Below are 27,564 nucleotides of genomic sequence, written 5' to 3'. Positions count from 1 at the left end.
CATATTTAAAATACTTTTGAAAATTAATAGACATTCTCTTTTAGAAGTTTTAGATTTGTAAAAAATTTGTGCAGGATAGCTAGTGTTCCCATATTCTAACCACCCCTCCAACTGCCGGTTTTCCCTGTTATTAATATCTTACATTAGTACAGTACATTTGTTGCAGTTAATGAACCAATATTGACACATCATTATTAACTAAAGATCATGATTTATTCAGATTTCCTTAGTTTTTACCCAGTGTTCTTTTCCTATTCCAAGATGTTCCAAGATATATTATGTCTAGTTGTTGTTTCTGCCTAAGCTTCTTAAGACTTTGTTTTTGATGACCTTATAAGGTTTTTGGTTTTTTTTTTAATACCTTAACAGTTTTGAGGAATATTGGTCAGACATACTGATGATCCTCTGTTGGAATTCATCTGATGTTTTTCTCTTGATCAGACTGTGGTTATGGGTTTTTGGAAGGATGTGTTACACTTGACTTTTAATATTCAGGTGTTTTCTTAGAATCCTGCTTGAAGCAAAACTAGTGGTGCCAACTACTTTTAAGTTTTAGCCTCTTTTTTTTGTATCCCTCTCCTACTTATGTAATATTCCAATTATGTTTTTTAGGTATAGATTTTAAAGTACTTTCTATCATACTTCTTTGTAAAATCCTTTTTAAAAAATATGTTTACTTGCTATTATCAAAAAGACAAAAGATAACAAATGTTGGCAAGGATGTGGAGAAAGGAAACCCCTGTGCACCTTGTTAGGAATGTAAAATAAACAGCCATTATGGAAAACAGTATGGTGGGTCCGGAGAAAACTAAAAATAGAATTATCATATGATACAGCAGTCTTACTTCTGGGTACATATCTAAAGGAATTGAACTGAGTATGTTGAAGAGTTATCTGCAAGTCCATGTTCATTGCAGCATTACTCACAATAGCTAAACTATGGAAGCAACCCAGGTGTCCATCGTTGGCTGAATGGATAAATGTGATATATATGCAGACAGAATACTATTCCGCCTGAGGATAGAAAAAATTCTGTTAGTTGTAACAACATGGATGAACCTGGACCTGGAGGACATTATGCTAAGTGAAATAAACAAGACACAGAAAGACACATAACCACCTAATCTAACTTACATGTAGAATCTAAAAAAGTTGAACTCATAGAAGTAAAGAGTGAAATGGTGTTTACCTGAGGCTGGGTTGGGGAGTGGATGGGGAAAGAGATGTTGATCAAATGGTACAAAGTTTTAGTTAGGAGGAATAAGCATTACAGAATGATGAAATATAGTAATAATGCATATATATTTCAAAATTGCTAAAAGAGTAGATTTTAAGTGTTTCACCACCAAAAAAAGTGTGTGAGGTGATGGATTTGTTAATTAGCATGAATTAATCATTTCACAATGTAAACATATATCAAAGCATCACATTGTATGCCATAAATGATAATATATACAATTACCTGTCAATTAAAAATTAATAAAATAAAAATAAAGTGACTAAAATGTGCTGGTTTGGTTTGTGGGCAACAAATGCAGTTAAAAGGTTTTTTTCAGATTTTGGGGGTTAACTACGAGCAAAGCGTGATAATATTAAATAGCTTAAGTAGAAGTTTGTATGTGTGTGGTGTTTGTATATGCCTATATTTTTTATTTTGGTAAAATACGCATAACAAAATTTACCATTTTAAAGTGTACAGTTCTGTGGCATTTAAATATGTTTATATTGTATAACCATGTATAGTTTTAAAATATGCATTGGTCCACTAGGACTGTCATAAAATACTACATACTGGGTGGCTTATACAACAGAAATTTATTTTCTCACAGTTCTAGAGACTGGAAATTCAAGATTAGGTTGTTGGCAGATTTTGTTTCTCCTGAATCTTTCTTTTGCAGATGGCCTGCCCTCTGTGTGTGCATACCTGGTGTCTCTTCTCAGAATGACACCAGTCAGGCTGGGTGCGGTGGCTCACACCTGTAATTTCAGAACTTTGGGAGGCCAAGGTGGGAGGATCACTTGAAGTCAGGAGTTTGAGACTAGCCTGGCCAATATGGTGAAGCCCTATCTCTACTTAAAAAAAAAAAAAAAAAAATTAGCCAGGCATGGTGGCAGGCGCCTGTAGTCCTAGCTACTTGGGAGGCTGAGGCACAAGAATCACTTGAACCTGGGAGGCAGAGATTGCATTGAGCCGAGATTGCACCATTGCACTCCAGCCTGGGTGACTCCATCTCAAAAAAAAAAAAAAAATGACACCAGTCTTCTTGAGTGAAAAGGCCTCATAAATTACCTTATTTAACTAGATTGCTGAAATGCCCTAGCTGTAATGTCATATTTGGAATGAGGGTTCAATATAAGAAATTCAGGGGTGATCCAGTTCAGTTTATAACATCTTTTATGTAAGGGTGCTTCCAGTTTATCTCCTTGAGAAGCTGCCATCTTCAGTATGTTAATTTTCTGTGGTTGCGCTAACAAATTACCACAAACTGGGTGGTTTAAAACAATAGAAATTTATTCTCTCACAGTTTTGGAGGCCGGAAGTTCAAAATCAGTAGTATTGGGCCAAAATAAACATGATAGCAGGGCTGTGCTTTTTCTGGAGGGAGACTTTAGAGGAGAATCCATTCCTTGCTTCTCCCTGATTGTGGTGGGTGCTGGGGTGCTAGCTTTCCTGGCTGTGGCCCATGTCCCTCCAGTCTTCAAAGCCAGCATTTTAAACTGTCTCTGCTATATCTTCTTATTTTTTGGAGACAGTCTTGCTCTTTTGCCTAGGCTGGAGTACAGTGGCACAAACTTGGCTCACTGCAACGTCTGCCTCCCGAGTTAAGGTGATTCTCCTGCTTCAGCCTCCAGAGTAGCTGGGATTATAGGCGCATGCCACCACACTTGGCTAATTTTTGTATTTTTTTAGTAAAGATAAGGTTTCATCATGTTGGCTAGGCTGGTCTCAAACACCTGACCTCAGGTGATCTGCCCACCTTGGCCTCCCAAAGTGCTGGGATTACAGGCGTGAGTCACCCTGCCTGGCCTCTCTGCCATTTCTCACTGCCTTCAGTGTGTGTCTCGTTCTTATAAGGATACATGTGATTGCTTTATGGCCCACCCAGGTAATTCAGAATAATCTTCCCTCTCTCAAGATTTTTAATTTAATCATATCTTCAAAGACTTTTTTTTTGCCGTATAAGGTAACGTTCTCAGGTTTCAGGGATTAGGGTGTGGATATCTTTTGTGGGACCATTTTTCGGTTTATTCTGCTCAGTTTATAGTAGACTTTTAATGTTCTTGCTTTGATTTTATAGTTTAGTTTTTATCAGGCCCCTATGTCCAGTTCTGGGTTGGTGGGAGTTGATGGTATCTCATCTTTTCTAGATACTATGCAGAGAATTCTAGGTTTGTGGTTCCAGGAAGACAAATCAGAGATGATAGTGAGTCTGGAAATAAAACAGTTGAAGTATTTTAGCTTGAGAATGGAGGTAGGTATGGTGGTGCTGTTTTTTAAAGAATAGAGAATTTAGAAGGATCACAAGCTAGTTTCAGGTAGGGGGAGGAGGAATGTGTAGAATTTGGGACATACTCAGTTTGCAGAACTTCTGTAATACGATAAAATTAGTAATGGTAGGTATATTTTTGGCAGATACATTTTCAGTGGATCGTTGGAGAAGTCACTTTATACTAGGTTGAGGATTAAATTGAAGCCGGAGAGTATTGTTACATTGTATTCTCTAGAATAACTATGCTTGGCATTTAGTATAGTAAGTACTTGATGAGTGTTGGCTATTATGATAATTACTATTAGTGTATACTTTTATGTGTTCCAATACTATAACATTTTTGTCTTAGCTTTTTGGTGTATGTCTTGATATGTACATAATATTAGATAAATATTGATTTAGAAAGGTATGTGCTTTGTTAATAAATATTTTAATTATTGCCATTGCCATGCTGTTAAAATTAGTGAAAACAAATTATTGTAGAATTTTTTAAAAAAAATTAGAAAGTTTTGATTTCTCATTTAAGTGGATTATTGTTTCTATAGTTACTCATGCCTGAAACAAAAAATTAAACATTGGTCTTTGTATTCTTTCAGGTTTGATTTAATTTTGGATGAGATCATTCTTGCAGCAAGATGTTAATAAGACAAAATCTAGGTAAGTAGAAGACTGCTTTGTTAAATGTACCTATCAAGGTAGGAATAATACAAAAAAATTATGTCTTAAAAACATGCTGTTGAGTTCAGAACCAAAGAGTTTTTAAATAAAATTTTGAGATGCAAATAACTGACTTTTAAACACACTTGGTCCAGTTGATTTGGTGGGAGTAAAATTATAGCTATCAAATTGTGGAACTAAAATTAGTTTCCTTCTTTTGCGTTCAGGTTAACTAAAGCATTTAAGTTTCCAGTAACTGTTATAACATGTTAGAAAATCAAGTTGATGTTTGGTTCATCCACGCTTAACTCTCACCAGTTCAGTAAGACATTTATTGTCACTTCATTGTTCTCTCCTTTGTTGATAAAGTATATGAATAGTCATTGCTTTTGTGAATTTTGCTTTCTTATTGTGGTTAAGGAAGCACTTTCCCAAATGGGTTAAATTTGCCAAATGGTGATTTCTTTCTGTTAACATAGTATTCAAAATTGTAAATTATTGTTTTAATGTTTTTCTAGTGTGTGTCTCTACTGAATGACCTTTCTAATATAGCATTCTGATTAGCTTTCTAAGGCTGTTCACTTTCAAAAAATTGAATTGGCATTATGTACTTTCTGTCTGATATGTGAAATAATGCTTTTTAGCAATATAAACCATTGACAAGTTTAAAAAAGATACATTTACTGTTTATTGGTAAGTGAATATGGCTTCAAAACAGAAACATGGGAAAAAGAATACTGAAAAAATTGGAGTTAATTTGGTTTTCCCTCTAACCAGATGTTTCACCTGTCAAACATTTGCTCATCTCAATGTTTGTTAAAGAGAAAAAAAGAAGCCTAGGATGAAAAGAGCTGTAGTTCAGTAATACGCACTTAAGGAAATCTCAGTCAGTGGTTTGGGCATGCTTTGAAGCAAAGTTTTCCTTTTATTGCTATTATATAATAATAATTGTGGTAGTTTGAAGAGCACTTATTGTGCTTTAAATTCTATTAAGTGCTTGTCATACCTTATTGATCATTATAGTACCTCCTGTTGTTTGTTTTATAGAAAAATTTTAGTTTTTGCTTTATAGTAGGCTGTTCTTCTTTAGGAAGAATAATTTACTTTTATAGCATTTATTAGAAATAACATTTGCCTATATATCTTCTTAAAGTGAAGAAGCAGCCAGGCTTTTATACTTTAAGGCCTTATTAGGGATTTGTTTTTTAGTTGGATATATAGTGTCTGTTAGAGCTTTTGTTCTGATTTTCTGTTTGCTATTGCTTGCGGGATGACAGTGGTTTAATTTATTCTGGCCTTATTTTCTGCCACATTTATATGTATTTTTTCTTTTTTATTATGGTATACATATATATGGTAACATAAAATTTGAGGTATAGAGCTGAATGGCTTTTTACATGCACATTCATACATGTAACCACCATCTAGATTAAGATATAAAGCATTTCATTATTTCAGAAAGTTTCTTCTCCTTTCCCCACTTTCAATCCAGTAGGCTTCCCCCTGAAGTAATCATCTTTCTGAATTCTGTCAGCATACTTTAGTTTTGCCTGTTCTTGGATTTTATATGTAGTATGTACTCTTGTATCTGGCTTCTTTCATTCAACATAATGTTCTTGAGTTGCATCTGTGTTGTGAGTATATTAGCAATCATTATTTTTTGTTGCTGTTTTATTTTTGATAATATCCCCTTGTATGAACACACCACAAAGCATTTATGTTTTCTCTGTGATTTGGTTTATTGGCGTCTTTACATCTCTGTTCCTACTTGCTAACTTTTCTATACTCCTTTCCTTCTTCTACCTACCTCTGTCATTGTCCCCCATCACCTTTGGAATAAAATGTAGTAAACCGTATAACATGGCATGCAGTTATCTCACCGTCGCTATGCCAGAATGCTGTAGAATTATATGAATAAACTAAGTATGATGTTTCATACTACTAGTTCTAGTCCCAGGTACATGTCGTCACTTTCCCTCAACCCTATGCCTCCCCAGTTGCCAGTGCCCTCTCTGCTAGTCGACTGTCAGCTTATCTTCTGAAATGGCCTATCTGAAACGGCATCTGATCCTTTAAACCAGGTCTGACCATAGTTTGTCTTCTTTATTAGACTATGAGTTTTGAAGGTAGATACCATCCATGTCTCATTTATCTTAGCATAGTGCAGGGGATACTGTGTGCATTAAACATAGATCAATGAAAAAAGTTATTTTCTCTCAGGCAACTAGAGATTCAGAATGCTAGCTGGATCGGGATGGGGGCGTTGGCACTTCAGTTGCTGTTAGGCCATAGGAAGGATCCACTGAGGAGAATCCAGAGACAGCATTATAGACATTTTAGGAAGAGAAATAAAATATTTCCCACATGTTCTTTCAATCCAGTTGAAATAAAATGGCTAGTAATGTTTTTAGTTCAGACCTAAAACAAAACTGTCATTGTTGATTTTGATTAGTATTTCCAAGTGGAGGTATTAACCCATGTTGCAGAATTTTGAAGTATTTGTTATCAAGAGTATTTTCTTTGTGGATTTGTACTAGTTATTTTTTTAATTTAAAGATTTTGAAAGGTGAGTTATACTAATACAAGTAGAAGATTGGGAACACAAGTCAAGTGTATAAGAAGTGAGGAAAACTTTTCCTCATTTCTCTGAAGGTAAAAAACTGTTAGGATGGAGGAAGAAATTCTAGAATCATAACCTGGAATTATGATAACATTTTTTATTCCCATAGCTTAGGAAGCTTGCTATTTGTTGAAAGTTATTTAAAATTTTTTTATCATTGTACATAATATAACATAACACCTTATACTTTTTTTTTTTTATTTTGAGATGAAGTTTCACTCTTATTGCCCAGAAGGGAATGCAGTGGAGCAATCTTGGCTCATTGCAATCTCTGCCTCCTGGGTTCAAGCAATTCTCCTGCCTCAGCCTCCCTGGTAGCTGGGATTACAGGCATGCACCACCATGCCTGGCTAATTTTGTATTTTTTTTTTTACTAGAGACTGAGTTTCACCATGTTAAGCAGGCTGGTCTTGAACTCTTGACCTCAGGTGATCCACCCTCTTCGGCCTCCCAAAGTGCTGGGATTACAGGTGTGAGCCACTGCACCTGGCTGAAACAGTATACTTTCTTAAGGAATAAAACACTTTTTAAAATTTAAAACATTTTGACTACTGTGGTTTTTTTTTTTCCCCTGTGTTTGAAATTTGGGTAGTTGGGTTGGCTATAGTAATCATCTGGAGATTTTTATGTCTGTAACTTGATTGCCCTCTAGCAAGTCCAAAGCAAGAAGAAGTGCTTCCCCACTGGGATCAATTTGTTGCTTTTCCTTTCTGCAGCTTCTGCCATAATGTTTGAACACAGACTTGGACATTGACCTTTTCTCATGCTATTCATTCTGTCTTCCCACAAGGATTTTCTTAGATGTAGAACCTTGGTTCCTTTTTTTTTTTTTTTTTTAAGACGGGGTTTCATCATGTTGGTCAGGCTGGTCTTGAACTCCCAACCTCAGGTGATCCTCCCGCCTTGGCCTCCAAAGTGCTTGGATTACAGGTGTGAGCCACCATGCCTGGCCTGGTTCTTTTTTTTTTTTTTAATCCTGGATGTGAAGTGTGCTTAGTCTTATTGTTTAGAGTTGAGGAGCCAGAGAAATTTAACTTTGAGATTGCCTGACATACATGTCTCCAAAAAGATTTTAGACTAATTTTTCTTCTCAGAGGCTGCTAGCTGTACCTCAGTTGCAGAGGCATCCTCTTCATTTTGTGTTTCAGTATTTCACATAGGCAGCAGCTGCTAAGCTTTTTTATACTGCAGAATCCCCGAATCCAAGGATTTCAAGTACTTTATGGATATTCATCTTAGATTAATTTCTCTAATTTCTAACTTAACCTCTCTGAGCTTGTTTCTTTAGTAGCACTGTAGATGTGCTGTCCTTTGTTGTAGCATGAAAAAGAAAATTTTTTAATGAATAAAATTATTTGTTCTTCATTATAGATGAGATTGTACAATGTAGATTGAGTCTTTCCAGTTGTATTGCCAAGTAACATATAGTATTTAGTATTTCACCTTTTTTTTTTTTAGACAAAGTTTTGCTTTTGTCACCCATGCTGGAGTGCAACAGTGCAATTTCAGCTCACTGCAACCTCCTCCCAGGTTCACAAGATTCTCCTGCCTCAGCCTCCCGAGTAGCTGGGACTACAGGGACATGGTGGGTAGCTGAGTAGCTGGGACTTCAGCCACCATGCCAGGCTGATTTTTGTATTTTTAGTAAAGACAGGGTTTCACCATGTTGGCCAAGCTGATCTCAAACTCCAGACCTCAGGCGATCTACCCACTTCAGCCTTCCAAAGTGCTGGGATTATATGTGTGAGCCACTGCACCCGGCCACATTTAGTGTTTTCAAAATTAATTTTTTAATAAAAGTCACATGTGACTATGTATGAGCAAATAGTACAGCGATGTTAAAGTAAAAAGTAAAACTCTTCCCTCTCACCCAGCACTGTACTCCCCATAGTTACCAAAAATAGCTGGTATGTATTCCACATCTTGATGCTTATCAATACATTTTGGACATTTTTGCATGTATGCACCACATTTAATTAACTCTTGCCCTATTAATATTTTAGGTAGATCTCAGAATTTTTTTTGCTTGTATATAAGTACTGCTGCAAAGAGTATTTTTGATGATATCAGCGGGAGTGTGTGAGAATGTCAGGATAATTTGTAGCAGTAGATTACTGGGTCAAGGATATGTGCACTTGAACTTCTGATAAAATAAAACTGCAATGAGATTGTACCATTTAATATTGTTTATGAGAATATCTGTTTTCTCATATTTTGCTAACTATTTGTTTTATCCTTGCTAGTCTAACTGGTGGAAAGTGGTATTTATTTTACTATGTATTTTTTAAGTTGTGAGAATGCTCAAAGGTTTGAAATATCACCTTCATTACAACTTAAATTTCATTGGAGAATATATATGAAAATTTTTATTTTTTACCGTTAAGTCCTTCAGTTCCATCAATTAACATACATCTGTGTTTTAGGTTATTACATTCAAAGTTATTTAATATTGAATAATCAGATTATTTGCCTTCTTTTTTCCCTTCATACTGTTTTTTTAGGATAAATGTTTCCTTACAGTGAATTTCTTTATAGTTTGCCACAAACTAACATCAGCATAGCCTGTAAGTAAAAAGAAAGTAAAAGTCATTACTAAATATTAGGTTCACTAGGTCTAGCTTAATAGCAGACTGCTCAAAATCTGTTGTCTTTTGCAACTCAAGCATTAGAATACTTTGCTTCTTTGTGGTTGTTTTTTTACTGTCCTTATTATGTATGATAAGCTACAATTATTAGTCTTAATTCCAGCTTTAATGTGTGTGAACTCCTTTTTTTGAATTATTTAATTCTAGAAAACTTAAATTTACAACCAGAAAAAAAAGGGCTGAGAAAATCCTTTATGTTATTGTAATGGTGTTCTCCAAGTTATTTTTACGAATTGGCATATTCTGGCATTTTTTAAATAGTATTTTCTAGTGTGATGTCTTTATTCCTAGATATGTTTGTAGTACTGTGCCATATTATATAAGGGATCTGAGCATTTATGGATTTTGGTATCTGGGTTGGGGTTCCTGGAACCAATCCCCTTCAGATATGAAAGGCCAGTTGTGTATCTGTCTCTCAAGAGACAGATGACCAGGCTCATCTCGTCTCTTAAAACTCATCCTTGGTTTTACTGTACTGGTAAATTTGTTTAAAGGGAGGCTATATTGTACTCTTTTGAAGCTGAGCTGTCAATAGTTTTTACAAAGAAAGTTTCAGCCACACTTGTGTTTAGTATAAAAGTTTCTATCCAAATCTGAAATGTTTTTAAATCTAGCAAAGGCTCAGTGGCAAATTCCGTTCTAGTATATGAACAGGAAACCGTAAAACTGCTCTTTCAGACCAAAGAATTTTGCCATTGCTGTACTTTAGCCTTCTACGATTGGTCTAAACTGTAAATAAGACAAGGCATTCACCTTTATTGAAATCCAGTATTCTCAGCGTTGTGCTATATGTTAAGGATGCATTAGTCATTAGAATTCCCAGTACCATGCAATTAATTATATTACAAGTGTTGAAGACAGTACTGCCAAGTCTGAGTAGTACAGTGTAGTAGTAGGCCTGAGGAGGATGTTTTTAAGGAATAAGTCAGGAAAGGCTTCATAGAGGAAAATGTCATTTATTAGAGTTGAAAAGAAGAATAGAATTTTAACCTTGGGAAAATACTGGCAGATTGGCTATGAACTAAAGCTCTTATTTTAGCAGCTTAGGAATTCATTATTTAAACTGTTTTCTTGGGCTGTTTTTTTTAAACTGTTTAAACAAGTTTGATTTTTGAAGCCACTAAGAAATAAATGATACTGTGAAAGCCTTCATACTGATCATTATTTTGATTATTAAAATATTACACTTAAGGGTGAGAGATTCAGAAATAATAAATGGCTTGAGGTCAGGGAGATAATTGCAGAGACAGAATTGGAACCTAAGTCTTGTGAACTCTTACTCACTTTTCTTTTGAGATTACCATTAAAGTAGATAATTAAAACTTTTAGGGTCTTCTAATTAGGCTCAGGCTTGTGGACTCAGTACATTTTTGTTTAATATTTTATTGATTTATATGGTGTTTTACAAATTGGTGATTGTAATTAAGTTGGTTTTAGGTCACACTTTGATACTATTATTACTAGTCTGAGGAGAAAAGACGACTAAATATGTAATTACAATCAAGTATCATTAGTATTGTGATAGTCTTTGTTACCGGAAGGCAGGGGCCATGTTTGTTTTACTTATTAATATATATATTCAGTACTTTAATATAGCAAATACTTTACGCATAGTAGACATTTAGTAAATATTTAATGACTGGATGGAAACATGGCAAGTCCTCCCAGAAGTGACACCTAAACTGAGACTTGAAGGAACTGTTGGTGATTATTGTAGATAAAAAATTGGGGCAGGATTGTTAGCAAAAGAAATAGCATGTATAAAGGATAAGAGAAAGGGTAGATTGCTGGAACTGAAAGAAATGTAAGTTTTGAATGTAGCTCACTGTGGGTGTGGAGGTAGGGAGTGGCTAGTGTCTAGAGGTAAGACTAAAGAGGAAGGCTGGGTCATTTTATTGAGGCTTTTTTAAACTATTGAAGGAGTTTAAATGTGATGAAATGGTGTGATTCTGTGTTTTAGCAAATGAACCTAATTAAAATGTGGAGACCAGATCACAGGGAAAGCTAGATTGGATTCAGGATGGCTAGTTAGTATGGGGAGAATGCTGGCCTGATTTGAGAGTGGCAGAAGTGGGGATAGAAAGATGTGGTTGGATTTGAGAGAGATTTAGACAACAAAAGAGACCCTTTTGGTGATTAATTGTAATGGAAGTGGGAGTAGGAGAATAAGGAAGGAGTTAAGGATGACTCATGTTTCTAGCTGGGCAGTAGTGCTGTATTCACAAATAGGAACTGTGAAGAACATTTGAAGAGAACAAGAGCTACATTTTAGATATATTAAGCTTTAAGTACCTCAGGACTTCTGAGTAGAAATGTCAGGTGGCAGTTAGATATGAGACCTATAACTTGAGATATGAGAATCATCAATATTATATCATAATGTCTGTCAATTTTTCTTTTCTTTTTTCTTTCTTTCTTTTTTTTTGAGACGTTAGTCTTGCTGTATCCCCCCAGGCTGGAGTGCAGTGGTGCAATCTCTGCTCACTGCAACCTCCGCCTCCCGGGTTCAAACGATTCTCATGCCTCGGCCTCCTGAGTAGCTGGGATTACAGGCACCTGCTAATTTTTATATTTTTAGTAGAGATGGGGTTTCGCCATGTTGACCAGGCTCATCTCAAACTGCTGACCTCAGGTGATCCACCCACTTTGGTCTCCCAAAATGCTGGGATTACAGGCGCGAGTCACTGCGCCTAGCTCATTTTTTATTCCAGTATCTTTCTGCAAGATATTACAAAGCACGTTAATACATTAAATGTTATATTGACCTAAAAATTGCTCCATGTAGACTTATGAGCTGCTATTTTTATTAGAGATTCTGGCCTCTGCTTATTGTTAATTAAACAACATTTAATACCATTAGTGAATAATTATACTACTGATGGCAAAAGTGTTACCAAAAATATAGAATGTGAAGGGTATGTTAAATGTATTAAATCGTATATTTATATTAGTAGTGTCTAAGTAGCTGAATATGAATCCTAATATTTGATAATGCAAATAATTTCCACCCTGGATAGCTGAGGTTAGGTTAAAGTGATACTGCAGTCATTGGCTTAATCATAATTCAACCAACTATTAGGATAAAAGGTATGTAGAACAACACAATCTTGCCTACCTTGTTAACCATTGCATTCTCACTGTTGAGAGCAGTTCTTGACACAGAGGTCCTCAAATATTTTTTGAGTAATCAATCAGTATTGACATCCAGTGCTTTAATATCAGATTTTCTTTTTGAATTGCTTCAGGTTACAGCAATGATAGACTGAGTTTTTAAGTTTAGTTCTTAAAAAGAGTCTTACCCCAACTTAAGGAATTAATATTTTTATTTGAGCAATATTTTTCCCCTTAGATTACCTTGTAACTGTTCATATTTATGCTCCCTTCCTTGTATATACTTCCCTTCCAACAAACAGACATATTTCTCTTTCTAATCAAAACATTTTTACTGACATTTATGAAATATGTCTTCTAGTAAAAATAGTTTGGACATTTTCACTTGTGTATTCTGACATCACCATGTCTAATGGTGATTCATCACCTTTGCTTTCAAAACCTATTCTTGCTAACATGAGTACCATTCTTTCATCATTGAGCTCAAAATCTCTCTGAATATTTACATTGCTTACCTTCTATTAGAAAGATTTGGTCAGTTACTAAGTCTTTTTGCTTTTACTTTAGTAATATAGCATGTATTTATCTTTTTCTTTGCATTCTCATTGCTATTTTTGTTTGCATGTCTGTTACATTCATCTTGAATGATCTGTCTGTGTTCATTTCATTTGGATAGGACCATTTGATTCAACTTTTTAGGAAGTTACAACCTTAATTATATTACTTGTTCAAAAACATTAATTACTCCTTAAGGATAAATTTTAATTCTTAGGTATTATACCTAGGAGATTCCAGATTTATGTTGTAATCAACAGTTTCATCTCCTATTTTTTAGTAAGAATTTTGCTGCAGCCTAATTGATTTTCATTGTTATTTGAAAAAATCCTCACACTTTCATCCTTACCCATATCTTCTTCACCAGTCTCATCCTCAGTTTATTTCTGTCCTGGAAATCTAACTCATCCAAGAAAGCTTGGCTCAAATCCTGCCTCTGCTTGAGGGGGTGATGTAGTCCCGGGTATATGGGATGTCATTCTGGTATATTTTCTCATCCACCCCTAGATTCATGGTGGAGATCTCTCTAACAAATACAGATTAACAAGAGAAGTGTATACAAATTTCCTTAATAAAAGTTTTGCATGGCATGGGAGATTTCAGATATTGAAGACTTGGCAAAACAACAGAAAGCTGTATTGCTATGGACAGTCATGCAGGAGTATGATTAGAGGCCAAAAGGGTATGATGTAATGTTGATAAACTGGGGTGAACTTAGCAAAGCCTGTTTGTTCAGATTCTTCTTGGCATCTCTATGTGACACCTCTTCCCTTTATGTAAAGCGAGGCACCTATCCCAGGAAGGTTTTAGGAGAGAAGGGAGAGAAAATCAAAGAATGACTTTCCTAGATTTTATGGCCTGCTTCAGGGGAGAAAAAGAGAAAGTCAGAGACACCTACCTGCTTCTGCTGTTTTCTCAAATGCCAAGTGCCATATTTTGGGGGTAGCATTTCCTGCAGCTCATTACTAGGAAGTCACTTTCTCTTGATATTTGTGATTGTAAACTGAACCACCTATTAGTTGAATGATGTAAAATGATGACAAGATACTGAGGTACTAAATATTGACATCTTCTGCAGCACCCCCTGTAGTTGACTGGCTTTTCTGTTTTTTTAACTGATTAAAAACAAAAGACATGGTTACCTTATATTTATTTTTTTAACAAAAGTTATATGAACGTTTTCTATACTTAACACAGAAATTTTTTGTCTGATTAAAAATCAAAACCATGATAAATACAGACTTATTTAACATGTATATAATGCTACTATATGCCAGGCACTGTTATAAGTACTTTTTAAAACATTAACTCGATTCTCATTTTACAGATAACAAAACTAAAATATGAGTTTAACAATAGAAGGGCTAGGATTTGAAGGGGGTAGTCTAGCTTGAGCTTCTATGCTTTTAAAGCCTATGTCATACTGCTCTCATCAGAGTGATAAAATAATTTAGTAAATATTAAAATAATTCAGTGAAATAAGAAATATTACACAGGAAAATATATATGTATACTCTTATTTATACTTTCACTCATTTTTTCTTCCCCCTCAGGTTATTCTGGAGCAAATCCAGACATGGTTGTTATTTATTCATCTTCACCTCATCCCCATTGGTAATTCTTTTCCAACTGTTTTTTTATTATGATAAAATATACGTAACATGAAATTTGCCATTTTAACCATTTCTAAATACAGTTCAGTGTTACTATGTACATTTATAATGTGCACTCATCACCACCATCCATCTTCATAACGTTTTGTCTTGAGAAACTGAAACTATACCTAGTAAACAATTCCCCAATTTCTCCCACTCCTGAGGCCCTGGAAATTACCATTTTTCTGTCTCTCTGAATTTGATTACTCTAAGTGTCTCATATAAGCAGAATCATACAGTGTTTGTCTTTTTGTGACTGGCTTATTTCACAAGTGTGATGTTTTCAGGGTTCATCCGTGTTATAGTATTTTGCAGAATTTCCTCCCATTTTAAATCCCATTTTTATATATGTAACACGTTTAGATGTCCATTGCTGGACACCTTTGTTGCTTCCACCATTCACCTATTGTGAATAATGCTGCAGTGAACATGGGTGTACAAATATCTCTTCAAGACCTTGCTTTCAATTTTCAGGCATATATACCTAGAAGTGGAATTGCTGGATCATATGGTAATTCTATTTTTAGTTTTTTGAGAAGCCACCATAGTTTTTTGTAGTGGCTGCACCTTTTGACAGTCCCACCAGCAGTGCACAAATGTTCCTATTTCTGTACATCCTTGCCAACACTCGATATTTTGTTTTTGTTTTTTGATAGTGGCTGTGATGTGTCATTATTGTTTTGATTTGCATTTGTCTAATAATTAGTGATGTTCAACATCTTTTCATATGCTTCTTGGGCATATGTATGTTCTTGGAGAAATGTCTATTCAAGTCTTTTGCCCATTTTTTAATTGTGTTTTTTTTTTTCTGTTGTAGGAGTTCTGTATATGTTCTAGATATTAATCCCTTAATAGATGTATTATTTGCAGAATCCGATTCCATTGGTTGTCTTTACTCTGTATATCTTTTGTTCCACAAATTTTTTGCATTTCACAAAGTCCAATTAGTCTTTTTTGTTTGTTTGTTTGTTTGTTTTCTTAGACAGTCTCATTCTGTTGCCCATGTTGGAGTGCAGTGGTGTAATCTTGACTCACTGCAACCTCTGCCTCTGGATTCAAGCAACTGTCATGCCTTAGCTTCTCAAGTAGCTGGGAGTACAGGTGCAGGCCACCACTCGGTTAATTTTTGTTTATTTACTAGAGATGGGGTTTCACCATGTTGGCCAGGCTGATCTTGAACTCCTGACCTCAAGTGATCCACTTGCCTTGGCCTCCCAAAATGCTGGGATTACAGGTGTGAACCACCACACCTGGTTCTATTTTTTCTTTTGTTATTTGTGATTTTGGAGCCATCGCTAAGAAATTATTGCCAAATCCAGAGTAACAAAGTTTTTGGCATATGTTTTCTCCTAGGAGTTTTTATAGTTTTATGTCTTATGTTTTGGTCTTTATCCATTTTGAGTTAATTCATATATATTGTGTTAGATAAGGGTGTAGCTTTTTCCTTTTGCATGTGGATATCCAGTTTTCCCACTACCATATATTGGAAAGACTCATTTCTCTGTTTTGTAGTCTTGGCACCCTTGTCAAAAACCATTTGACCATAAACACACAGGTTTATTTCTTGGCTATTTTGTTCAATTGGTTTATATGTCTCTCACTATGCCAGTACCACCATTGTCTTGATTACTGTTGATTTTTAGTACGTTTTGAAATTAGGAAGTGTAAGGCCTCCAACTTCGTTGTTCTTTTTAAAGTTTGTTTTGGTTCTTAGGGGTCCGTTGAGATTGCATGTAAATTTAAGGATAGGTTTCCCTATTTCTGCAAAAAAACTACCAGTGAGATTTTAACAGGGGTTGCATTGAATCTGTAGATTGCTGTGGGTAGTTTTGACATCTTAACAGTATTGTCTTCCAATCCATGAACATGGAATGTTTGCATTTATTCATGTATTCTATAATTACTTTCAGTAATGCTTTGTAGTTTTCATCATATAAGTCTTGACTTGGTTGGTTAATTTCTAATTCTTTTATTCTTTTTGGATTATTATAAATGGAATTTTCTTAATTTCCTTTCGGATCATTTTTAGTATATAGAAATGTAGCTGATTTTTATGTGTTAACTGTGTCCTGCTACTTTGCCAAATTCATTTGTTAGCAGTAAGTTTTTTGTGGACTTTTTAGGGTTTTCTCCATGAGATCATATCATCTGTGAACAGAGATGGTTTTAACTCCTTTCCAATTTGGATTTCTTTTTCTTGCCTAATTTTTGTGGTTAGAACTTCAGTACTATGTCTAATAGAAGTGACAAAACTGGTGTTACCTGCATTATTCCTGACCTTAGAGGAAAATCTTTCAGCCTTTCATCATTATGATATTTGTCGTGGGGCTTTTGAGCAAGATCATGTTCTTTGCAGGGACATGGATGAAGCTGGAACCCATTATCCTCAGCAAACTTAACACAGGAACAGAAAACCAAACACCACATGTTCTCACTTATAAGTGAGAGCTGAACAATGAGAACACATGGACATGTGGAGGAGAACAACACACACTGAGGCCTGTTCAGGGAGGGCGAGGTGGAAGAGAGCAGAGCGTTAGGGAGAAGAATGCTGGGTTTATACCTGGATAGGTGCAGCAAACCACCATGGCACGTATTACCTATGTAGCAAACCTGCACATTCTGCACATATACCCCAGAATTTAAAAAAGTAATTAAAAAAAAATATATATATATGGCTTTTTATGATGTTGAGGTAGTTTTCCTCTATTCCTAATACGTGTGAAGTGACATCTCATTGTGGTTTTGATTTGCATTTCCCTAATAATTAGTGATGGTGAACATCATTTCATATGCTTTTGGCCATCTGCGTATCATTTTTGCAGAAATATCTATTTAAGTCCTTTGCCCATTTTAAAAATCTTGTTTGGTTTTTTGTTGTTTAGTTCTAGGGTTTCTTTATGTATTCTCGATTTTTAACCTCTTACTGGAATATATGATTTGCAAATATTTTCTCCCATTATAAAGGTTGCCTTTTTATTTTCTTATTTTCTTTGAGACATAGTTTTTAAGTTTGATATAGTGTGATTTATCTGTTTACTTTTTTTTGCCTCTGCCTTTGTTGTCAGGTCCAGTAAATCATTGCCAAAACTAATGTCATGATGTTTTTCTCCTGTGTTGTTTGTTTTTGAGACAGAGTGAGACCCTGTTGCTCAAGTCAGAGCGCAGTGGCGCAGTCAGAGCTCACTGCAGCCTTGACCTCCTGGGCTCATGCCTACTTCAGCCTCCCTAGTAACTGGGACTACAGGTGTGTGCCACTATACCCAGCTAATTTTTTATATTTTTTGTGGAGATGGAGTTTTGCCATGTTGCCCAGGCTGGCCTCAAACTCCTAGGCTCAAGCAATTCCACCCTCTTTGGCCTCCCAAAGTGTTGGAGTTACAGATACGAGCTACTGCACCTAGCCCATTTTGAGTTTTTGTATATGGTGCAAGTTAAGAGTCTAGCTTTATTCTTTTAGATATATTTATCCAGTTTTCTTCAGTTTGCCGAAAAAACTGTCTATTCCCCATGAATGGTCTTGACAAGGATGTTGAAAATGATTTGACCACATACACAGGTGTATTTCCAGGCTCCCTATTCTATTCTGTTGGTCTGTATGTCTACTTTCATGTTGGTATCACGTTGTTTTGATTGCTGTAGCTTTGAAGTTTTGAAATGAGGAAGTGTGACACTTGCAACTTCGTTCTTTTTCAAGATTGTTTTGGCTATTTGGGGTTCCTTAAGATTTCATATGAATTTTAGGTTACGTTTTAACATTTCTGAAAAAGAATTGAGATTCTGATAGGATTGCATTCAATCTATGTATTCCTTTGTATAGTATTGACATCTTGATGGTAAGTCTTAACAAGTCTGTGAACAGGGGATTTGCTTTCCATTTATTTCTGTCTTTTACTTCTTTCAGCAACATTTTGTAGTTTGCAGTGTACCAGTCTTTTGGTTAAGTGTATTCCTTGGTTAAGTATATTGCTAAGTATTTGATTTTTTTTGGTGATATTTTAATTGTTTTCTTAATTTCCTTTTCAGTTTGGTCATTGTTAGTGTATAAAAACATAGCTGATTTTTGTCTTTTCATTGTGTATGTTATAACTTTGCTGAATTATTTTCTTATAATAATTTTTTTGGTATGAAGTCTTTAGGGTTTCCTACATACAAGATCCTGTCTTCTATGAACAGATAATTTTACTTCTTCCTTTCTAAATTGGATGCCTGCCTCCCACCTTCTCTCCCTCCCTCCCACCTTCCTTACCCGCTTCCCTCCCTACTTCCCTCCTTACTTCCTAAGTACTCTGGCTAGGAATTCTAGTACAATGTTATATATAAGTAGGATTTTCGGGGGAAAAGGGGAGGGCCAGTGGGAGGGGGAGGTGGGGAGGGATAGCCTGGGGAGAAATGCCAAATGTGGGTGAAGGGGAGAAGAAAAGCAAAGCACACTGCCATGTGTGTACCTACGCAACTGTCTTGCATGCTCTGCTCATGTACCCCAAAACCTATAATCCAATAAAAAAAAAAAAAAAAAAAGAAATATTCCAAAAAAAAAGAAGTAGGATTTTCTTGGCTGGGCATGGTGACTCATGCCTGTATTCCCAGCACTTTGTAGGCTGAGGTGGGTGGATCATGAGATCAGGAGTTCGAGACCAGCCTGGCCAACATGGTGAAACCCCATCTCTACTAAAAATACAAAAATTAGCTGGGTGTGATGGCATGCACCTATAATTCCAGCTACTCAGGAAACTGAGGCAGGAGAATCAATTGAACCTGAGAGGCAGAGGTTACAGTGAGCTAAGATCACACCATTGCACTCCAGCCTGGGTGACATAGCAAGACTCTATTCACCACCAAAGAAATGGGCTTTTCAGATATTGCTTTTATTATATTGAAGTTGTTTCCTTCGATTCCTAGTTTGTTGAATGTGTTTATTAACAAAAGAATATTAAATTTTGTCATTTTTTTTGCATCAATTGAGATGGTCATGGGTTTTGTCCATTCTTTTGTTAATGTGCTGTGCATTGATTTTTTTTTTTATGTTGAACTATCCTTGCATTCCAGAAATAAATCTCACTTGGTTACAGCATATAATCCTTGTCATGTGCTGTTGAATTTTTGCCAGTATTTTGTTTGAGGTTCTTACTCTCTTTACTACCTGGATAAATTAAGGTATGTAGATAACTTTCATAATGAAGCCATACTACAGTGTATACTTACAGTTCAATGGAATATAAGTGATAGTATATTTTTAAATAGATAATCACTTATATACTCCAGCATTTGGTTGTAAATGCTTCATACTAATTACAGCCCATGATAATCATATAGTACCTGAACTCTAGACCATTGTTTTCAATTATGGCTGTACACTGCAATGCCTAAGGAAGTATTACACACACACACACACACAGACACACCCATTGCCAGAGTCACTTATGGCTGCATGTTACAATGCCAAAGGAGATATCACGTGTGCATGCGCGTGCATGCACACATACAGACACACACACACACACACACACACACACCCGTTGCCAGTGTCACTTAGATTGGAATTTTTCAGAAGGGGACTGAACATTAGTAGTTTTAAAAAAGTCTTCAAGTACAAAATAAAATTCTCTAGATTATTTTGGCTACATATCCAATTGCATGGGGTGCTTTAAAAAGTCTGTAGGCCTTAGTGAAGTGGAATCAAATTCCAGGGAAGGAGCTGTACAGTCTTTCTTTTTTTTTGAGATGTAGTTTCACTCTTGTTGCCCAGGCTGGAGTGCAGTAGTGTGTTCTTAGTTCGCCGCAATCTCTACTTTCCAGTTCAAGCTATTCTCCTGCCTTAGCCTCCCAAGTAATTCGGATTACAGGCATGCACCACCATGCCTGGCTAATTTTGTAATTTTAGTAGAGATGGAGTTTCTTCATGTTGATCAGGCTGGTCTCCAACTCCCAACCTCAGGTGTTCCACCCACCTTGGTATCCCAAAGTGCTGGGATTACAGGCGTGAGCCAACATGCCTGGCCTAGTCTATTTTTTTTTTTTTAAGTTTCCCAAGTTTATCTGAAGCACAGCTAGGTTCTTAATACTAGTTCTAGCCTTTTCTCAGCCACAAGAAAGGATACTTATCAAATTATTTTGATTAAGGTCATTTGCAAGGGCCCTGAATACAAGTTTTCTATTGTATGGGCTGAAAGGAGATCCACATGTTTTATATATCAATTATATAGGAGCTAAGTTGTTTGCTTAAGGAAATTAACATAGGTACTTTTTTACTAATCTCATTCTGTGTAGGGTTGCAATAATATGAATAGGTAGAACCAAATATTTTCTTAGGCAAAGTTGTTCCTATGTCTAAACTGGTATTCTCACATCTCAGCATTTAGTATAAAGCATGTTGGAGGTGACCTTAGTTTTGTGTCTTCAGAAGATGGAAATATTCATGTATATCACAATAGAACTTAAATGCAGTGTGATTTAAAACATCTTATTTGTTTTGCCAGGTTGAGTATATTAGTCTGCTAGGGCTGCCATAAGAAACTACAGTAGACTTAATCCGTGGGAGATACATTCCAGTACCTCCAATGGATGCTGAAACCTCAGTACAGAACTCTATATGCACTGTTTTTTTCCTACATATCTATATCTATGATAAAGTTTAATTTATAAATTAGACACAATGAGATTTAAAACAATAATAATAGAACAATTAAGTAAAGTAAGATTTACTTAGCACAAGCACTACTATACTAGACAATTGATCTGATAACTAAGACAGCTAATAGATAGGGAGCATCTACAGCATGGATACACAGGACAAAGGAATGGTTCATTCATAATCAGGGTGGGATAGTGGAGGACAGTGTGATTGCCCATCACACTGCACAGAAATGTGTGCAATTTGAAAGGTTTTAATTGTTTACTTTTGGAATTTTCTGTTTAATATTTTCAGACCATAGTTGACTGGGTAATTGAAACCTCAGAAAGTGAAACTTCAGATAAGGGGTGACTATTGTACCACAGATTGGGTAGCCTAAACAATAGAAATTTATTTTCTCATATTTCTGGGGGCTAGAAGTCCAGTATCAAAATATTGGCAGGCTTGGCTTCTCCCGAGGCCTCTCTCCTTGATTTGCAGATGGCTAACCAAGTCACTATGGCTACTTTCTTGCTGTGTCCTTACATGGCATTTTCTCAGTGCATGTCCATCCCTGGTGTCTCTCTGTATGTCCTAATCTTATAAGGACACTAGTTAGATTGGATTAGGGCCTACCCTAATGGCTTCATTTTAACTTAGTATTAGGGCTTCAACATATGAATTTTGGGGGAGCACAATTCAATCTGTAACATTGCATTCAAAGTGTTGCCTTTATAGCTAATGAATTAATGAGTGGAATTAAATTATTTGGAATTATCAGATGCTGCTTACTAAAGAAAATTTGCCAACAATGACGACTTTGATTTTTGTAATGAATATTTAACCATACTTTCAGAATGTAATAACAAGATGTGGTGCATTGAATCAGATGTGTTACTTCTGGTTTGCTATGCCAAGTAAATAAGATAAATGCATCTAGGTATGCGTATATGCATTCAAGATACACTGATAAATGTATTTATTTATATTAAATGTATTTATCAGTAAATCTTGAAAGGTATACTTAAAGTATTTAGGAAAAGAATCATAAATATGAAAGCAAGTTACCACATATTTTATATCATTTATTATTCTAAGTTATTTTAAAATTGTATTCAGTCCACTTTAAATACCACTATGATATTTAAGGAAGCAGTGAAAGTTTGTACAGTCTGTTAAAATTACACAGTTTAATCTGGGGATAGTCATTGTTTAGGCACCAGAAAATTAATGATACAACAATAAATGTGGCAGAGATTTAAATTATCCTTATTTTCTTATTTCAGAGAAATAGTAATGATTAGTATTAGAATCATTATAAAAAGTCTGTTTCTCACACATCACATTAAAATGAGAGGCTTACCCTAAAACTGAAATATATTAGAATGTTTATATACAGTTTGAAAGGAAATTAGCTAGTTGATAAATTTTTAATTTCGGGACAAAAAGTTGCCTATGCAGTACTATATTTTGTTATTACTGTGTTGTAAATTATCTCATACATAGCCATTAAAGTTTTCAGTACATATCAGTACATTTGCAGACATAGGAGATTTTGTATATTAAATATTTATAAAATGCTCCAAAATGACTGATGCTTAGGGATGTGAGTAAAGCTATGGATTAGGTATATCAGTAATTGAGGTAAGCTATATAATGACATTTTCTATTACTTTTCATACACTTTTAAATTGGTTGCATGATTGAGTATTAAAACAAACTTGGATCTTTTTGTGTACTCACTGGTGGCTAGGGGGAGGAGGCTACCCAGAAATATGCAATGTGTCTGATGAAAGTTAAGTTGAATTTAATAAAAGGAAAATTTGTTGTATTTAATTCCAATAGTTGACTGATTTCAGGGTCTCATTCACTTATAGTTGGCCTGTTTTGTCTGTGTTCCTTCATTAGGTTGACTACTACCTTTTAGTTGCTCAAAACAGCTTATGCAATAGAAGAATTGGTTCCCATTCTGTTGGAATCACAGGGAAGATTTTTGTGTTTTGTGCTTTGGAACTTAGGTCCATTAGGAGAGATATCAATCAGTAATCAACAACTGAATATTTGAAAGAGCTCTGAAAGGAACAGTTCTGTAAGAGCATGTGTCAAAGGAATTTGACACAGAGTGGCTTGAGGAGAGCTTCACAGAGTAAGTGACCTTGAGAGCTGTGAACTGAAGAAGATTCTGAGTTAAAGTTAACTAGATTTGTGTGATGGAGGGCTGAGGATTCCAGACCAAGGCAACTGCATGGACAGAGGCTCTATGTTGAAGAGGAATGTTTGTGGTATTTGAGAGAAGGCCAGTACTTTGGATCACTGAGAACTGATGGAAGGAGAGTCTGAGACTACAGTGGAGAGATAGGCAGGGCATGGCAAAGCCATTTCAACTTTTTTTCAAAAAGATTTGGGATTATGCCTTGAGAGAAGGGAAATGTGTTTTACGGGGAAGTGGAAAGATGACTCTGTGTATAGAAAATGATTAGTTAAGGGAACAGTAGATTTTACTTAGAAGTCAGAGGTGGATTAACTTTAAGAAACTTATGATAATGAACAAAAAAGTAATCACAAATTGTGTTTAACACTCTAGACACTATTTTGGATGTCAAGAGTACTTCAGTGAACAAAATATGTCTCTGTCCTCAAGAAGCTTACTTTGTAGTGGAGAGAAAAAAACAACTGATCAAATAATAATGTATCAGGTGTTGGTACTGAAGAAAAGTATCAGCAGAGAGTGGCATAGACAGTTACTGAGAGTGCTCTCCTAGTAACTTTGTTTTGGATGGCCTATGATGAACTAAGAAGGAGACAGACACGAATGTGAAAGAACTGATCCATTTGTGTATTTGGAGGAAGAACTTCAGGCAGAGAATATTAAGTGCTAAATACCCAGACCGTAGTCAAGAAATAGCAAGGCCAGTATGAGTACATTGAGAAAGAGAGTTGGTGGGAGATGGGATTTAGGACAAAGTGCATTGGATATGAACTATATGACTCTTATTACTTACATCCAAATTTAATCCATTTTGCTGATAACATTTTATGAAATTAAAATGGTATTCTGTTATTTTACAACTTTTAGGAACTATTTTTTGTCCTCTTTTTAAATAAGAAAAATATTCAAAAATTTCAGAAAAGAAGAATAGTGTTAAGGGTTGAATTAATCCCCCTCTACCTCAGAGTATAACCTTGCTTGGAGATAGGGTCTTTTTTTTTATCTTTTTTGAGACAGAGTCTTGCTCTGTCACCAGGCTGGAGTGCGGTGGTGTGATCTCGGCTCACTGCAACCTCCACCTTCTGGGTTCAAGAAATTCTCTTGCCTCAGCCTCCCGAGTAGCTGGGACTAAAGGCGCAGCTAATTTTTATATTTTAGTAGATGCAAGGTTTCACCATGTTTGCCAGGATGGTCTTGATCTCTTGACCTCATGAGCCACCTCGCCCAACCTGGAGTTTGGATTTTTACAGAGGTAATCAAGTTGAATGAAGTCATTAGGGTGGGCTCTTATCCAATTATGATTGATGTCCTTATAAAAAGGGATAATTTGGATACCGAGACACTAATCAAAGAAAGATGATATGAAGAGAACAAGGAAAAAGATGGCTCTCTAGAAGCCAAGCAGGAATCTGAAACAGATCTTTCCTCACAGCCCTCAGAAGGAACTAACCCCACTGACACTTTTGTCTTGGACTTCCAGTTCCCAGATTTTTGAGCCAATCAATTTTTGTTTAAGCCACCACTTGTAGGACTTCGTTAAGAGGCAGTTCTAGCTATACAGATCCAGTGTAGCGTTTTCTGTTATTATAGCAAATTAATACAAATATTAACTAAAGAGCAAAACTTACTCTCCTCACTCCTTCCCCATACTTAACAAAGATTGTTATGAAACCTTCCAGGTCTTTTATTGTGTTAGCGTGTATGTTTCATTAATTAGTAAATCGATTTATGTCTTCTAATGAAATGTGGGGAATTTAAAAACAAGCAACAAAAAGTACATGCTACAGGATTATATTCATAGTTCATTGCCTTCCAATAAAATTTTTAACTTTAAAACTAAACTCTATCACAAGATAATTTATACAACACTTTTTCAAAAAAATTGACCTCTTAAAGTTTTATACTAAGATATTTCACAATCTTATTTACATTTGTTCAAAGATTGATTTTTCCATTCCAGTATAATATTCCAGTATAGCTTTTTCTGTTGCTTCATGTGCTATTTTGGAAAAAGAATTTGTTACCACTTGGTGGCACTATGTGGCTTAAAAATGAATCAGATTGTATGCAGTTAACTGTACTGTTTGGTGTAAATGATTAAATTCAGAGGGCAACGGTTTGATACTGAGCAACTTCATACAGTAAATGTTTGATTCTTTTGCAAATAAAATAATTGTTATTGCAGAGTTTATTAGAATGTCATGGAACATATAAATTTATAAACCAAGGCTTAGTTTGGTGGGTAGGGAGGTATATAAATTTTTGATAGAAAGCTCCTTTAGGTCAGGTGTCATTTATCATTCTGTCTTAATCCTCTTCTTTGTCTAAATGTGAGAAAATAGATTTTTAATATTAGAAACAAACATCTTCAACTTTCCGTTAATAGTAATTAATGTTTTCCAAGGTGTATATATTTTACTTTCTCTTATATAAAGTTAGAAATTGAAATTTTTTCAAAAGATTAAAACTTAAAGGTAAACAGAAAAATTAAATATATTGAATGATGTCTTCCTGCAGTATATTGAAAATCAAGCAGTCCTTTTAAAGATATTGTAATTGTTTTATTTAATTAGGCAAAGGATCTTGAAGTATAAGAAGAAGAAAGTTATTTTGTTCCAGATGTAATTTTTACTCCCAAGCAATTGACATCTAATACCATAATTGTTAAGGTATTTGTATAATGTATTGTTTTCTAGGTCACATACAAAGCATATAAAATATAGTGTTCTGTGTCATTTTAAAAATTTAAATACTTAAAGGAAAATGCATGAAGTGTAGGGTACAGCTCAGTGAATCACCACAAAATAAACACTCCATGACTATCACAGATCTAGAAATTACTACCAGCAACCCAAAAATCCCAATGTTTCTTTTCTCAGTCACTCCCTTTTTTTTCTTTCCCAGATTAACCACTTGCCTGACTTCAAAGAAAATAACCTTTTTTTTGCTTGTTTTTGAAATTTTATAGAAATAGAATTATACAGAAGTATTATTTTGTCTTGTTTGAGAGTTGGGAATTTTGTCAGATGTAGCTGTGGTTCACTTGTATAATTTTTTTACAATTTGTCATGTTACTACAAGACATTTGGGCTGAATAATGCTACTGTGAACATTCTTGTACATGTTTCTTAGTGCATATGTGCAACATTTATATTAGGTGTATACCAAGAATAGAATCTCGGTCATTGGTATGACCAGCCTGTGTATGTTCAAATTTAGAAGATGATGCAAGAATTGTTTTCAAAATGATTGTATCAATCCCATCAAGTGAATGAGGATTCCTGTTGTTCTGTATCCTCACCAACACTTGGTATTAATATCCTCTTTAATTTTATTCTTCTGAAAGGTGCATTTCCCGGATCCAAATGAAATTGAATACTCTTTCATAAATGGACTGGTTGTTTGGGTATTCTCTTTTGCAGAGTCTTTCCTCCTCTCCCTACCACCTTAAAAAAATTACTCTTGAGCTTTCTCTTTCTGTCTTACTGGTTAATAGGAATTATATAGTTTATGCATACAAGCTCTTTATTTCCTATTGGGGTTTCTGTACTTCCTTTGTTTTTAGGAGTTTTTATATGCTCTAAATACAGACTCTTTATTACATTTAAAAAATATATATATATAATCCACTTTGGCTTGATTTTTACTTTCCTAATGTTATCTGTTGATAAAAGGAAGATCTTAGGTTTAGTATAGTCCAGTTTATCATTGTTTGCTCTTATTGTTAATGCTGCTTGTGTCCCATTTAAGAAGTCTTTTCTTGTTGCTCCAAGGGCATGAAGGAACTCTCTTATGCTCTGAAACTATGCTTCTAAACTAGAGGCAGTTCCCACATCTCTAACCCCACATCTCCCACTATCTCAGTAGGATATTTGGCAGTGTGACTACATGTTTAGTTTTCATAACTGAGTGAGTGGAATACTCTGGTCATCTAGCGAGTTGGGTTGGTGGTGCTGGTAAATGTCCTACAATGTGTACAGAATGTTAAGCATTCTACAATGCACAAAA

At 35.2% G+C, this 27,564-nt stretch overlaps 1 protein-coding gene across 15 annotated transcripts in view; it reads left to right on the top strand.

The window, feature by feature from the left end:
* The window catches only part of ZNF644 (zinc finger protein 644), a 106,790-nt gene that overhangs the window by 30,912 nt on the left and 48,314 nt on the right, over positions 1–27,564 (top strand). For 10 of the 15 annotated variants that reach the window (XM_009001673.5, XM_002751062.7, XM_078332407.1 and 7 more), the window contains one exon: positions 4,088–4,148. In XM_009001673.5, the coding sequence (XP_008999921.1) occupies positions 4,127–4,148 (22 nt within the window). In that variant the 5' untranslated portion in view covers positions 4,088–4,126. Of the gene's footprint in view, positions 1–4,087; positions 4,149–14,632; positions 14,694–27,564 lie in introns of all 15 variants that reach the window. The other 5 variants (XM_078332404.1, XM_054236516.2, XM_078332405.1 and 2 more) reach the window with 1 other exon arrangement.

The sequence above is a fragment of the Callithrix jacchus genome, chromosome 7 (genome assembly GCF_049354715.1).
Source record: "Callithrix jacchus isolate 240 chromosome 7, calJac240_pri, whole genome shotgun sequence".
Taxonomy (NCBI): Eukaryota; Metazoa; Chordata; class Mammalia; order Primates; family Cebidae; genus Callithrix; species Callithrix jacchus.
This window is presented reverse-complemented; position numbering and strand designations above follow the sequence as displayed.